The following is a 13892-nucleotide window of genomic DNA, read 5'->3' on the forward strand; positions in this document are numbered from 1 at the left end:
AGTTTTTAATAATGGTATGAATTGTTTCTAAACCCAGACATAAAGTTCTGCCTTTTAGACACAATCTCTTTCATTTTGTGTTCCTTTAATATTTCCAACGCATTATTAGACAACATGTATTTAAATATGTACTTCATCAAGAAACCAACTCTGAACTCCTCTGGCATTTACGTTTTCTGTGCAGGTTTAGAAACCAGGATAATGACAGGACTTTTATTTTGGTTTAGTGGTGTGACGTCATAAGACCGCGCCGCTTTCCAGCATCTCCTGTGATTCGGCTGAAGAAAGGTTTGTGTTTAAATTAAAGCTTCTAAATCAATGCTGTGCATGCTATTTTATACGTTTTATAAGCGAGGTAAATTAATGTTAAATTAAACATTGTAATACTTTTTCTAATATGAATAAACGTTAGTTGTAATTGTAAATGTAGGGAATCAGTTTATCATCAAGATGAGTTCACTCACTTGCAAGTAGAATGATTCGTTCACCCCTTTATGAAACTCCGACTCAATTGAACCGATTGATTCGCAAAATGATTCAGTGATTCGAATCGCAAACTCAAACGTGCAGTGATCGCTTTTACAAACCAGTAGCACATTTTCTGTGAAAACGAAATGTATTCATACAACAAATATTAAAGAGACACGTAATAATACTGCAAACATGTATGCCTAAATCTGAAATGTTTGTATAATACGTTTTCTTTAATCCATTTAAAGTGCTAGTTTTGAGTGTTTTGTTTGTTCTTTCGTGTCTTAAATGACTATTAACTATCACTCTTCCCAGTGCACTGGTTACTGAACTAGGGATCAGATTGAGACGCACCCAGAGATTTAGTCTGGATTTATTGTTGTTTTTTTATTCTTATTCTGATCTTAAACAGGACGGTGTGTCCAAACACACAGGAAAAACTCCTCCTGAATCATCTGAGATCCACTAACAAGACACAATATTATTAAGATGGAGTTCATTAAAGAAGAGAGTGAAGATGTGAAGATTAAAGTCAAACATGAAGATACTGAGACACAAACGAAGATTGAGTTTATTAAAGTGGAGAGTGAAGACATGAAGATCGAAGAAACATTTGTCAAACATGAAGATACTGAGACACAAACAGGTTGGTTTTTATTCACAAAGTTGAACTCACTCATCTGATCCTTATTAAAATGACTAGCTTCACAGAAAAAAAATTATATTATTGAATAATGCCACATGAGCATCCTAAATTAAGCTGCTTTATTTGACTTGGAACAGGTCCTTGTGTTGAGATCACATGACCAGACAATAACGTGTGTTTGTGTGATAAATAAATATATATCAAAAAAGCCAGAAATCCCATCAGGTCCGGCTGCTTTCCTGACGTTCACTCGCTTCAGTGCCCTCCGAACCTCGTCCTCCGACACTGTGATCACATGATCATCGCTGCTCTGACTGCTGCTTCCTGATCTTCAGACTCGCGCTGCTTAGATCGTTTTCAATGCGGCCGTAGAAATAGTTTAGCTCGTCATCCAGCGAAGGATCTGCTCTCACCTCTGCAGAGGATTTATTTTTAAAGGCACAGATGGTTCTTAGTCCTTGCCAAATGTGTCGGGAGTCATTGAGTTGGAAATAAGACTCTATGTGTTCCCTTTATCGGTGTTTGGCGGCTCTTACTACGCGTCGGAGACTCGCTCATGTAAGCAGCAGTGCGTTTGTTTACTGCTGCACGGATTGTTCTGTCAACCTACGGTTTCTGATTAGAGAAGGTCCTTATAGTTATTGTTTCAGTTGCTTGTTCTGCTACTGTGTTTACAAAGCTTAATGCTACATCCGTGAACTCGATGACGTCAGATGAATTTGCCCGAAACATGTCCCAGTCTACGTCATCAAGAGCCATCTGTAGCATGGCTTCTGAGTGGGTGGACCATCATAATTCATTGATCATACACCTGACTATAATCCTACAAAAACCCTGACTTTGGGCAAGTGTACTGATAAGAATTGATGCTGTTTTGAAGGCAAAGGCTAGTATCAGTACTGTATATAGTACTGTTGCGTGTGTTTGTGTGTGGCGCTGCTGGCGCGTGTGCTGGCATGTGTGTAAAAACACTGGCTTGATACTGATTCGCTACCATGAAACACATGATTCTGCCTTAGCCAATCATAATCGCTTATCTTGTTATTAACCCACCTCCTCACTAGCTGTGTGAGCCAGGGGTGCCTTGGATTACATAGTTTATTAAATCAATGCATAGTAAGGTACTGCATTTAACATCCAGTAATGTTAACGGCGTTGTAACGACGGGAAAAGTAATTAGTTAGATTACCCCGTTACTGAAAAAATAGCATCATTATCTAACGCCGTTCTTTTAAATGGCTGTATTCCAAACACTGATAATACCGTATTTTTCGGACTATAAGTCGCATCTAAGTATAAGTCGCATCAGTCCAAAAATACGTCATGGTGAGGAAAAAAACATATATAAGTCGCACTGGACTATAAGTCGCATTTATTTAGAACCAAGAGAAAACATTACAGTCCACAGACGCGAGAGGGCGCTCTATGTTTTGAGTGTACAGTAGACTACAGGAGCACTGAGCAGCATAGAGCGCCCTCTCGCGGCTGGAGACAGTAATGTTTTCACTTGGTTAATTTCTCCCGGTTCATGTCAAATTAATTTTGATAAGTCGCACCTGACTATAAGTCGCAGGACCAGCCAAACTATGAAAAAAAGTGTGACTTATAGTCCGGAAATTACGGTAATTAAATACTTGCCAAAATAAAATCTGTACAAAATATAGTTTTGTAATATAGTAATTTGCAAACATGACACTGGCGCAGCTAACGAGTGAAATGCCCACTTTCAGCTGTAAATTCATCATAGGTAACGTTAAGTGGCAGTGGCAATGTCCTAGAATGAATTTATCTGAGAATATGTCATGAACCAACATATGTTGTCAATTAATTAAAAGTTAACTAATTAACCAAACATTTTGTTCCCCGAAATTAATCGCTTAAATTAGGTCCTCTCATTGTTGCTTAAAGGCTATACTTACCTGGTTTGTCCTCTTGATGTTGAGAGACAGGTTGTCATCTGCACAGCAGTATACACCTCTTATCTCTCTAGTCTATAGTCAGCTTCACTGTCAATTGAGATTGTGTCATGAGTGAATTTGATTATTGTGTTAGTGAGGAAAACTGGTGTGCCAATCGTGCGTAGAGGGAGTAGAAGTGGGGTTTCAGCACACATTATTTTGTGCTTCAGTGCTAAGAGTAAGGGTTGAGGACACGTAGTCTCTGTCTGAGGTAGTCCTCGATCCACAAACACAGTTAGTTATTAGTGTCCAGGATCTTTGTGACTAGCCTGCTGGGGAGCATAGCTTAGCTATAGTTAACAGAAAGCATACTAACGTATGTGTCCTTCTGCTGCAGGTGTTTCAGTGCAATTTAAAGAACAGGTTTTTTTGCATTCTCTGTAGATCTATTTGACTTGTATGCATGTTGATGTGGGTCTTAAGCAGTGTTAATTTCGTTAACGAAGACGACGACGAAAAATATTCGTTAACGAACATTTTTTATGTGACTAAGACGAGACGTTGACAAGCTAAAAATAATATCTGATGACGAAATCATGACTAAATTTATGCCACGTTTTCGTTAACTAGACGAGACTGGACTATAATGTTATTTGAGGATTACCGGACATTCAAAATGCATCCTAAAGACTGTTGTCTTTCAAAATGTGTGTCCCTGTCATTGGATTACGATCGGATAAGGGCCATTCGCATATCTATTCTCAGTATGGCAGTCGCAGTGGATAGAAAGACTAATAAAATGTGAACTAGCGATCTGAAACAGTGGCCTCAGCTGCCAAAGTGGTAGGGGTAAGGTAACCAGATGTCCCATTTTTCCCGGGAGTCACAATTAGTTGTCGCTTAAATTAAAGTTAGTGAAGGCAGGATAGGTGGAACCGCGCTGACAGAAGCTCCACTTCCTCAGTTCTCATCTACAGCGTGCGATCAGTGCTCAGCTCTCAAATACACACACAACAGTCCAAATGTTTATTGTCTGTTTAGTATCTCGCGTAAATACAGTCGGTTATGGATTAAGTGAACGTGAACAGGTGTGTGAAAACTGAACGTGTGTCAGTATTTCATGCATGCCTTCCGTATTAAATGGACAGCATTCCAAATTAAATACCTGTCATTAATGTTATCCAACAAAAGATGTTAAATAAATGTATACATGTTAAGTAAAACCTACAGTATTTGAAAAAAGTTTAATTTGTATCTCTATTGTATTTGTCTAACTGTGCTTCTTTATATATATATATATATATATATATATATATATATATATATATATATTGTCACGGGGTGAAGAATCACTCGACAAGGGGTACGTGAAATCAAAATCCCCGGAGGGTGGACTTATCGAATACTGTGGGGTGCCTGGTGAAATGTGCTGCTCCGCTTTCTGGTGGCCGGTGCTTCCCGTGTGCCCTCCGTGCTCTTCGGTGCCAGTTAAGGTGAAAGTGGGTGTCCTGACGTGCTCCAAAGTGAGTGGGCTGTCGCTCACTCGCTGCTTTCTGTGAAGAGATGAGACAGGGGTTAGACCAGCGTTGCATTCGGTTCGAGACTGTCGTTTGAGTGCAGCGTGTGCTGCTTAAGAGCGTGCAGGCTGACGGGGAGCAGCTGTGACCGATCAGCCGGTGACGAGGATGTGCAGGTGCTCTCTGTTAGTTGCCAGGGTGACGCTGATTACTCTGGGAGCGCCCGTCACATTCCCCCCCCCCCTAAGCGTCGTTCTGGTCCTGTGAAGACATGTAGAGAGTAGGGGTGAAATTAGGGGAGAGTGGGGAATGACCCCTGACAGACCTGCGTAAGCTGCCCAGATCGGGGAGAGGCCATTGGCGTTCGCGTTGGCGGCCCCGGCTCGATGGCGAACTTCAAAGTGGAAGTCCTGGAGCGCTAGGAACCAGCAAGTCACCCTGGCGTTGGTGTCTTTGGCGCGGGCCATCCACTGTAGGGGTGCGTGGTCGGTTACCAGGGTGAACTTGCGGCCCAGGAGGTAGTACCGGAGCTCCAGGACTGCCCACCTGATGGCCAGGGCTTCCTTCTCCATGGTGGCGTACTTCCTCTCGGCAGGGGACAGCTTCCTGCTGATGTAAATGATCGGATGCTCCTCACCTTCTTTAATTTGGGAGAGGACCGCTCCCAGTCCTGTGTCGGAGGCATCCGTCTGCAGCAGGAAGAAGCAGCTAAAGTCCGGGGTGCGGAGTACCGGCGAGGACGTAAGTGCTGCTTTAACCTGGGTGAAGGCCTCTTCCGCCGACGGGGTCCAACATATTTTCTCCGGCTGCCCCTTCCTGGTCAGGTCTGTCAGGGGGGCGGCTAAAGAGGAGAAGTTGGAGATAAAACATCGGTAATAACCCGCCAACCCCAAGAAGGTTCGTACCTGGGTCTTTGTCTGGGGTCTTGGGGCAGCGTGGATGGCTTCGACTTTCTTGTCTTGCGGCCGGATGAGTCCTCGGCCGACTTGGTAGCCAAGGTACTTGGCCTCAGAGAGGGCTAGGTGGCATTTTCGGGGGTTGGCGGTAAACCCAGCCCGCCGGAGCTCCGAGAGCACCCTCCGCAGACGATCCAGATGTTCTTCCCATGCCTCGGAGTGGACCACGACGTCATCCAGGTTGGCGGCCGCGTAGGCCTGGCGGGGCCACAGGAGGATGTCCATCATCCGCTGGAACGTCGCGGGGGCCCCGTGCAGGCCGAAGGGAAGGGTCCGGTACTGCCAATGGCCACTGGGAGTGGAGAAGGCGGTCTTCGGCTTGGCGGCCTGGGAGAGCGGTACCTGCCAATAGCCCTTGGTGAGGTCCAGGGTACTGATGTACCGGACCCTTCCTAGGCGGTCCAGGAGCTCGTCAACCCGAGGCATGGGCTACCCGTCGAACTCAGAGACTTCGTTCAGGCGGCGGAAGTCGTTACAAAAGCGGAGTGTGCCATCCGGCTTTGGGACTATCACAATGGGGCTGGACCACGGACTCCGGGATGCCACCGAGAAAGCCACAGGCACACTGGGTGCCGACACTTATCACTGAGTGCTGCTATCAGTTGTTTTTGGTTGACCTTCAGCAGAGAGAGGGTTTGGGCCCTGGCATTGTGGCAGCGGTCTGAGAGCTCTCACAGGAGCAGGGCCCACAGGCTTTGATGGTTGAGGGGCCCGCCGTTTTTTTGTTGATATCTGTTTGCTTGCAGCAAATGAGTGAGAGAGTTTAGTTCCAGCATACACCAATTCCTCCATTTTCTGTGAAAAGCACAGAAGTGGAGATGCTGGAGAGAGGGATAATATGTCTGGTGAGATGGGCTGTGTCTCTGGTGTTTCCGGTGGCTGTGATATGTTGTCCTGGCTTCCCTGACTGTTTTCCAGAAAGCTGTCCTTGGGTGCTGAATCTTGTAGCTGTTTTGATACAGCACAGTCTGTCTGTGAGGAGCTCTGTTTGCAGGGCTCAGCCGGGAAAGTGTCCATCAGCAGTGCTTGTTTTGGCTGCATGGAGTTATCAGTGTCCTTGTGGGTTATGTCAACCACATGATGACTCGGACCCAGTGTGTGTGTGTGTGCTGAATGGATTGACACACTCTGCTGAAGGATGACGGAGGAAGAAGTAGATATTGTCCTTAAGCACTCTAGCACCAAGTTTGTTTGGTTGGAGGCCATCCGGTTTAAACAGTTGTCAATGGCCCCAGAAAAGATTGTTGTCGATGAAACTGACTCCTTTTATAAGACAAGATCTTTGTAGCCATGTGTTCAGCCCAAGCAACTGTGAAAATATATTTGTTCCCCTTGCTGGGAGTGGTCCACTGATGAACGACTGAACTTTGAGTCTTCGAAGTGTTTCAAAGAGTTCACTGAAGTTCTTCTTAAGGAGTTCTGACTGCTCTTTTCCGAATATCATTCTTTCCCACATGGATGATGATTCAATTTGCAGTCTTGTGCTTCATCAGAATGTTCTGAAGTTCCTTGTTCACATCAGAGACCGTTGCTTGAGGCAGCATGTTGTTGTAGTCCTGCTACTAATGTTTCTGATAACAGAGTCACCCACTATCAGAGTCCTGGGCTCGGCTGTGCTCTGAGCTGAATGTCGCTGCATGTCCTTGAGCGCCTGTTTGTAGCGGTGTTAGCTGCTGGCTGATCCGATCCATGTTTAATCACATTTGGGGATTCCTCAGCCGCATTTATTAATGCTTCAAATCTGTTCTCAAGATGTATAGGAGGTGGTTGAATGCCAGTATTCACAAGCCTTGTCATAGTCGAATCTGGGGTAGAGGAAGCTACGTCAGCAATACGAGAAACTCGTGACAATCTGATGTCTCATGTTCCTTTTGGGTCTCGCTCCCTGTTTGTGCCATCGATTAGTGTGGCGATCAGTTTCGGCTTGTTCCTCTACACTTGGTTTAAACTGTTGAGATTCAGAAGATTCGTGGGACTCACCAGCTGTATGCTGAGAGGGTCCATGACGATGGTCTGCTGAGTGTTCCACCCATTTTGGAAGTCCAGCAAGTAACTTTGTTTCAAGAATCCCAATCCTTTGTAGAAGTTTGCAGCAGTTTATGCAACAAGTAGATCCAACAGGAGGCATTTCCTCTCTCTTCTGTTTGAATGTAGGCAGTTGTTATCCCGTTTCCGGAATATAAGCTGCTGGCAGTGGGAGGCAAAGTTTTCTTTTTGTAGTATTATTCCAGTCCCAAAGAGTTTTTAGTTTTAACGTTTGTGCCAAAAATCTGTTGTTTGAGCACTGTGCTGATCTGCTGAAGTAAAAATCTTAGAAGAATCAGAGAAAAGGACAGAAATAAGAAGCAAAGCGCAGAACAGTAAGCTAGAACGTCCGAACGGTATCAAATCCAGAAATACGAAGCTGAGCGCGTAAACCTTACCGTATAGGATTTCTGAAAAGAGTATTGCGTGAACACTTACCACTTACGTGGATTTTAGAAAGTACACAGAGCTTAGCGTGTGTACTTAAAGGTTTCTAAGCATCGCAGAGGCGCTGAACAGCACGGGAAAGGCAAGCTCCAATTTTGCAAACTTCTAGCGAGGGGAACATCACCTGAGGCAGTATATACAGGAAGACTTCTGTAACTACCACCTCCACTTCACGCTGGATGCGACAGCACATCTAAGCGGCCAGGAGGCCCCTCAGGGTGACCTGGCCGGACATTCATGAAATCCCCTGCAATGCTATGGCAGTTCTGATGATCAGCGAGGCTCCCACAGAAGCCTGTGATCTCGGCCACCTGCTACCAGAGCACAAGGCTGGATGGTCGGTGCTGACTAGTGTTTAGTAAATGCAGTAACTGAGCACTGTAAAGGAAACTCACAGAGTTTGTTAGTAGGCACATAACCACCAGCAATTTAATACACAAGTATATATAGAAGGGTTTACATACTCACCCACCCTCTCTGCGCAGGAGCCCCGCTCAAGGGGCGCCTCATTTTAGTCCGGACCATCAGTAAGGTGGTTGCTATGAACATAGAACCAGCCAAAAACATTATAGGTTTCCACCTAACCTTGATCAGGTGGAGAGCTGGTGACTACAGGGGAATTAGGCAGGGGAGGATAAAAGCAGAAGTTAAAAACACCCAAAGGGAATCAGTAGCTACCTAGGTATCGCTCCGATTCAGATGAGCATGCTGCCTCATCTGAATCATATCCCTCAGGTCCGTGACCCACGATTCCTCTTACCCCTGCCTGTAGGTGGGGGTGGAGCGCGAGCTGTGACACTAGCCTTCTGCGCCTGTCTTTGATCCTCAGATTGAGACGGGCCAGGACCCCTATGTTGTACGGGCTCGGACCTTGACCTTCATGGAATGACGGATTTAAAGGCAGCTGAGCATGCCCTTGCCTCCCTGAACTTCTTGACCACCGTCTCAACGGAGGTGCTGAAAAGTTCAGAAGGCGAGACCAGAGCATTGAGAAGAAAGACCCTTTCTTGCTTCCAGATGTCTGCCAGGTTCCCCCACAGATGTCTCTCCATTACCATCATGGCCGCCATAGACCTACCCATGGCAGAGGCAGCCTGCTTGGTAGCAAGGAGAGAGAGGTTTGTGGTGCGGCACAGCTCGGCTACCTGGTCAGCTGAAAGCCTTTATCCTGAAGCTTTGCCATCGTGTGCAAGGAAGCCATAGCCTGACTGGCTGCTGCATATGCTCTGCCATTTAAGCGGGATGTATCCTGGAGAGGCTTAGATGGCAAAGAGGGAGATAAAAGAGATGATGGTTCCCCCGCCGAGAGATAGCTAGACAGCGTCTCTTCTACAGGGGGCATCCTCTCATAGCCGTTTTCGCACATCGCCTCGATGTTGGCATAACTCGTATGCTGAAACCGATGGATGCAAGAAGAAAACAGCCTCTTCCATTCTTTTTTAAATTCTGCCATGTAAATCAGGCAAAAAATGGAAGGCTCACCTGGGCTGGAAGGCTATGGTCAGACAAATAACGCTCATCGAGGCGACCTCGCGGCATCACTTTGCTGGCACGCTTCCATGGAAAGTCCAACTTTGCTGTGGCGCGATCCATAACCTCTGACAGCTCCACATACGCAGGGCATACTTCCTGGGCAGAACCTAGCAGAGCACTAACTTCAGTATCAGAAAGGGTTAATGACAACACATCAGACGAAAAGAGAGACAAACGAGAGTGGAGCTTTTTCATAGAAAAACGCTCGCAATGCACGCAGATCGCCCCCTCAAGGACATCGCAGTGTGCTCTTCGCCCAAACAAGAGACGCAAAGACTGTGTGTGTCATCAAGTGTCAAATAACGCAGACACGGATGTACACACTGTTTAAACGCAATGCTAGTGGATGCCATTGTAAACAAAGAAAGATTGCTCTTACCGTGGTCATTTCTCAGATGCATGCTTCAAACAAAAGTCAATGAAGACAAAGAAGATAATGATGTGTTCTCCTGGCGCTTATTTATAATCTCGCTGGTACCAACGTCAGAGGCTGTCGCCGGCCAACGCGTTGGTGTTTTTCTATGTATGCTTCAGACACTGGTCACGACAAGGTGTTCCCCATAGCGCCCCCTAGAGGACGCAGTTCGAAGTTCCCTAGAAAGGGAGCTTCAAATGTAGCGTCTGTGTTTCCTCTGCAACTCAGAGATACATTTTGCAAGAACTTGACTCAAAAGATTGTGCACACTTTTAGAAAAAATGGTTTAAAGGTAAAAATGGCCAAAAAAATTTACTGCTGTGGACTGACCTGATAACGATAATCATTATCGATAAAATCACTATATATTATTGAGATATACATTTTCGCCAATATGGCACACCCCTTATTTGTTTGATGTAATGGTTTATTGATAATAATTGTTTAAATTAATATATAAGAATACTTTAAAGGCTGAGATGTAAAGGTAATTATTTTATAAAACTTTGTTTTTGTGAAAACTTATCTGAACTGTAAATTATGCTTTTTACAGTCATTTTACAGTTTAATATGGTACTATAGACATTGCCCTAACTCGCTCATATGGTATAAATTTTTTATTTGTGCACTAGTATAGAAAACACTGGACACTGCTTTAAATCAAATGGCCATTGAAAATAAAAAAGACAAACTCTTATTACACAGTGATTAAGGTTACATCAAATGTCATATGCTCACTGGATGTCATGACAATGTCACGCAGGAAAACTTTAAATATCTCACCTTCACTTTCATTTTGGACCATCTCTAAAAAGACGTGCCTTTGCCAAAGTATTCAATATAATTAGTGCTCATGAAATACAAAATGGATGGGGGTCCGGATTGAATTCTCTCCAGATCTGGACCAGAGTCCAGACTTTCAGAAGTGCTGGTCTAGTGTGTGCATTCAGAGAATTAAAAGGCTAAATGTTATTTGAAACTGTCTTCATGTCTGTGGTCTTCAGTGTATTTAAAATTGGCCAAGATTTGAAAGTCGCCTAGTGTGTGGCCAGCCTTATCTTATGAACTAACCCGAGTTCATAGATCGCTCACCTCATGAGCTAGTGAACTGAATCAGTTCTGCCAAATAAGGGAGACATACAAAATAAGAAGAGCAGTGGGTCCCTAGGACCAGGAGTGAAAGCCACTCTTCTATAATAAAACTGTTTTGAATATAATGTTGGTTATGGTGAATCAGTACTTTTATCTTGATTTTGATGTTTGTTGGTTTAAGCCATTAACATGTATTTGTCTTTTTTCACTTTAGACCTGGTGGCGGTGAAAGAAGACAGGCAAGAACTGACAAAGATAGAAGAGAAAGATCAATATGATAGAATTGACTTCATGACTGTTGAAAAATCAATACAGACTGAAACAACTCCACCACAAAAAAAAGTTCAGCAGACCGAATCTGACAGTTGCTTCACTTGCCTTCAATGTGGAAGGATGTTCAGTCAAAAATGTAACCTTAAAAGCCATATGAGAATTCATACTGGAGAAAAGCCTTTCACATGTCAACAGTGTGGAAAGAGTTTTAGACATAAACAAGGTCTTGATTCCCACATGAAACATCACACTGGAGAGAAACCTTTCACCTGCCAACAGTGTGGAAAGAGATTATCAAGTAAGGAAAACCTTAAATACCACATGAACCTTCACACTGGAGAGAAACCTTTCACCTGCCAACAGTGTGGAAAGAGTTTCTTACGTGAACAGAACCTCAAATGCCACATGAAAAGACACACTGGAGAGAAACCTTTCATTTGCCAGCAGTGTGGAAAGAGTTTTGATCGAAAACACACCCTTAAAAGTCATATGAGAATTCACACTGGAGAGAAGCCTTTCACATGCCGACAGTGTGGAAAGAGTTTTAGACATAAACAAGGCCTTGATTCCCACATGAAACATCATACTGGAGAGAAACCTTTCACCTGCCAACAGTGTGGAAAGAGTTTTAGACATAAACAAGGCCTTGATTCCCATATGAAGCTTCACACTGGAGAGAAACCTTTCACCTGCCAACAGTGTGGAAAGAGTTTTGATCGAAAACAAACCCTAAGCAGCCACATGAGAATTCACACTGGAGAGAAGCCTTTCACATGCCAACAGTGTGGAAAGAGATTCATTCACACAGGAAACCTTAATGCCCATATCAAAATTCACACTGGAGAGAAACCTTTCACCTGCCAACAGTGTGGAAAGAGTTTCAGGAAGAAAGAGTCCCTTAATTCCCACACAAAGAGCGAACACCCAGGAGAGAACGGTTTTATATGTCATCGGTGTGGAGAGAGTTTCAGTTGTAAAGTAAGCCTCAAAACTCATGAGACTTCACATTCCAGAGAAGCCATTGGCATATAATCAGTGTGGAATGAATTTCGGACATAAAGCAACCCTTGATTAAACCCTTGTATACTCACTGGAGAGAGACATCTTTCACGTGCCATGACTGTGGAAAGAGTTTCAGATTTAAAGGAATCCTTAAAGTCAGCTTGAGAATCCACACTGGAGAGAAACCCTTCGCCCTCACTCACTGTGGAAAGAGTTTGTCATAAAAATAGTCTTCGGATTCACGAGGCTTCACACTGGAGAGTAAAAAAGAAAAGACATGCAGATGTGATGCCATATTTGTGTTCTTTGTGTGGAAAGCGTTTTAAATGGCCCAGCAGTTTAAAATAGGTTATCTGTGTAACTAAAGCTATGTTCAATAAGGCCCAGATCTGATAGTCCACATGCTTGATCGAAAGCATTCTCCAATTCTTATGAACTTGTCTTGTTTTTTTTTTTGTCTTGTACATATGAACTGCTGTGTGTTTGTGCGACCATCTGCTTTGTTATAGTTCAGTTCTCAAATTTTTGGTTTGTCAAAAGACACTTTTGTGGAAATTCACGTCATAATTAAAATTAATTATGATTGTCATTATTTTCTGATTTCATTATTGAGTTTCATAACTGATGAACTTCACAATTAACATCACCTGATCTAATAATTTCGGTGGTGCATTGCTGCCACAAACATTATTTTTTCTACTCATTTGAGTTGCAATAACGAGATGTAATTTAAACATCTTTTCTCATTAAAATGACATTTAGATATTTTTTCTCGTATTAACTATATATTATGTCATAAAAACAATGTTTTACTGTTATAATTTATAAATTATAATTTATACATTTATAGTTTGTCTGCACTGCTGTTGCCACAGTCCTGTCATAAACAAATTACAAAATAATGCTATCCAATAACTGTATTAAGACCCATAGGATGGATATGACTCGTTTGATCAGATCAAAACAGTTATTTTTGAATAATCGACTCTGGGCTTGGAATATGTCTTTATTTGAATTAAGTTTGATTTGACAACAAATAGAAATAAACGAATCCTAACCTAACGAACATAAAGAAATAAAAAGATTTTATAATATAATAATAATAGGCCTATTAATAATAATTTTTGTTATTAATATTTTGTTTTGTTTGAGAAACGGAAAAATGACAAGGTATATGTTTTGTATTTTTGTTCGTAGGTAAAAAAATAGCTCATGCTTTAATATTTGTTTCACATGCATGGGCTGCCTTAATAGTTTTGTCTTATACATTTATGTATTAATCAATATATATAATTAAAATTAGACATTTAGCTGAATCAAGCCACGCATCATATCGCATCGCATTCTTCTGGGTTAAATTCCAGGATTTGTACTAAAAGGAATAGGCTTCACTGGTGTATGGGCACAATAGTACAGATGAGCTCAGATGGGAAAATCTGTACAGTACCTCTTGTTGGATTTTTGTTAATTAAATGATATTTGGTTTCGATTGTTTTAATTAAGGGTTTCTTTAAGTGAAACGTCATAAACCCTTAGAATTTCTCTTAAGTATCCCTTTAAAATCCATTAATTGTTGCATAAAGCCCCTTAACTGTCAATTTCCGAAGGATGACATAA

The 13892-nt window shown here is 42.9% G+C and overlaps 1 protein-coding gene across 3 annotated transcripts in view; it reads left to right on the forward strand.

Annotated features, from left to right (window-relative positions):
* The first annotated feature begins 887 nt into the window (after window positions 1–887).
* Window positions 888–13892, forward strand: part of LOC132106060 (gastrula zinc finger protein XlCGF8.2DB-like) — a 155349-nt gene continuing 142344 nt past the window's right edge. The window contains exons 1-3 of one of the 3 annotated variants that reach the window (XM_059511679.1): window positions 888–1117; window positions 11215–11955; window positions 12124–12864. In XM_059511679.1, coding sequence (XP_059367662.1) covers window positions 961–1117; window positions 11215–11955; window positions 12124–12305 — 1080 coding nt within the window. In that variant the 5' untranslated portion in view covers window positions 888–960 and the 3' untranslated portion in view covers window positions 12306–12864. Of the gene's footprint in view, window positions 1118–11214; window positions 12865–13892 lie in introns of those variants that run through there. The other 2 variants (XM_059511676.1, XM_059511675.1) reach the window with 2 other exon arrangements.

Source organism: Carassius carassius, chromosome 26 (genome assembly GCF_963082965.1).
Source record: "Carassius carassius chromosome 26, fCarCar2.1, whole genome shotgun sequence".
NCBI lineage: Eukaryota > Metazoa > Chordata > Actinopteri > Cypriniformes > Cyprinidae > Carassius > Carassius carassius.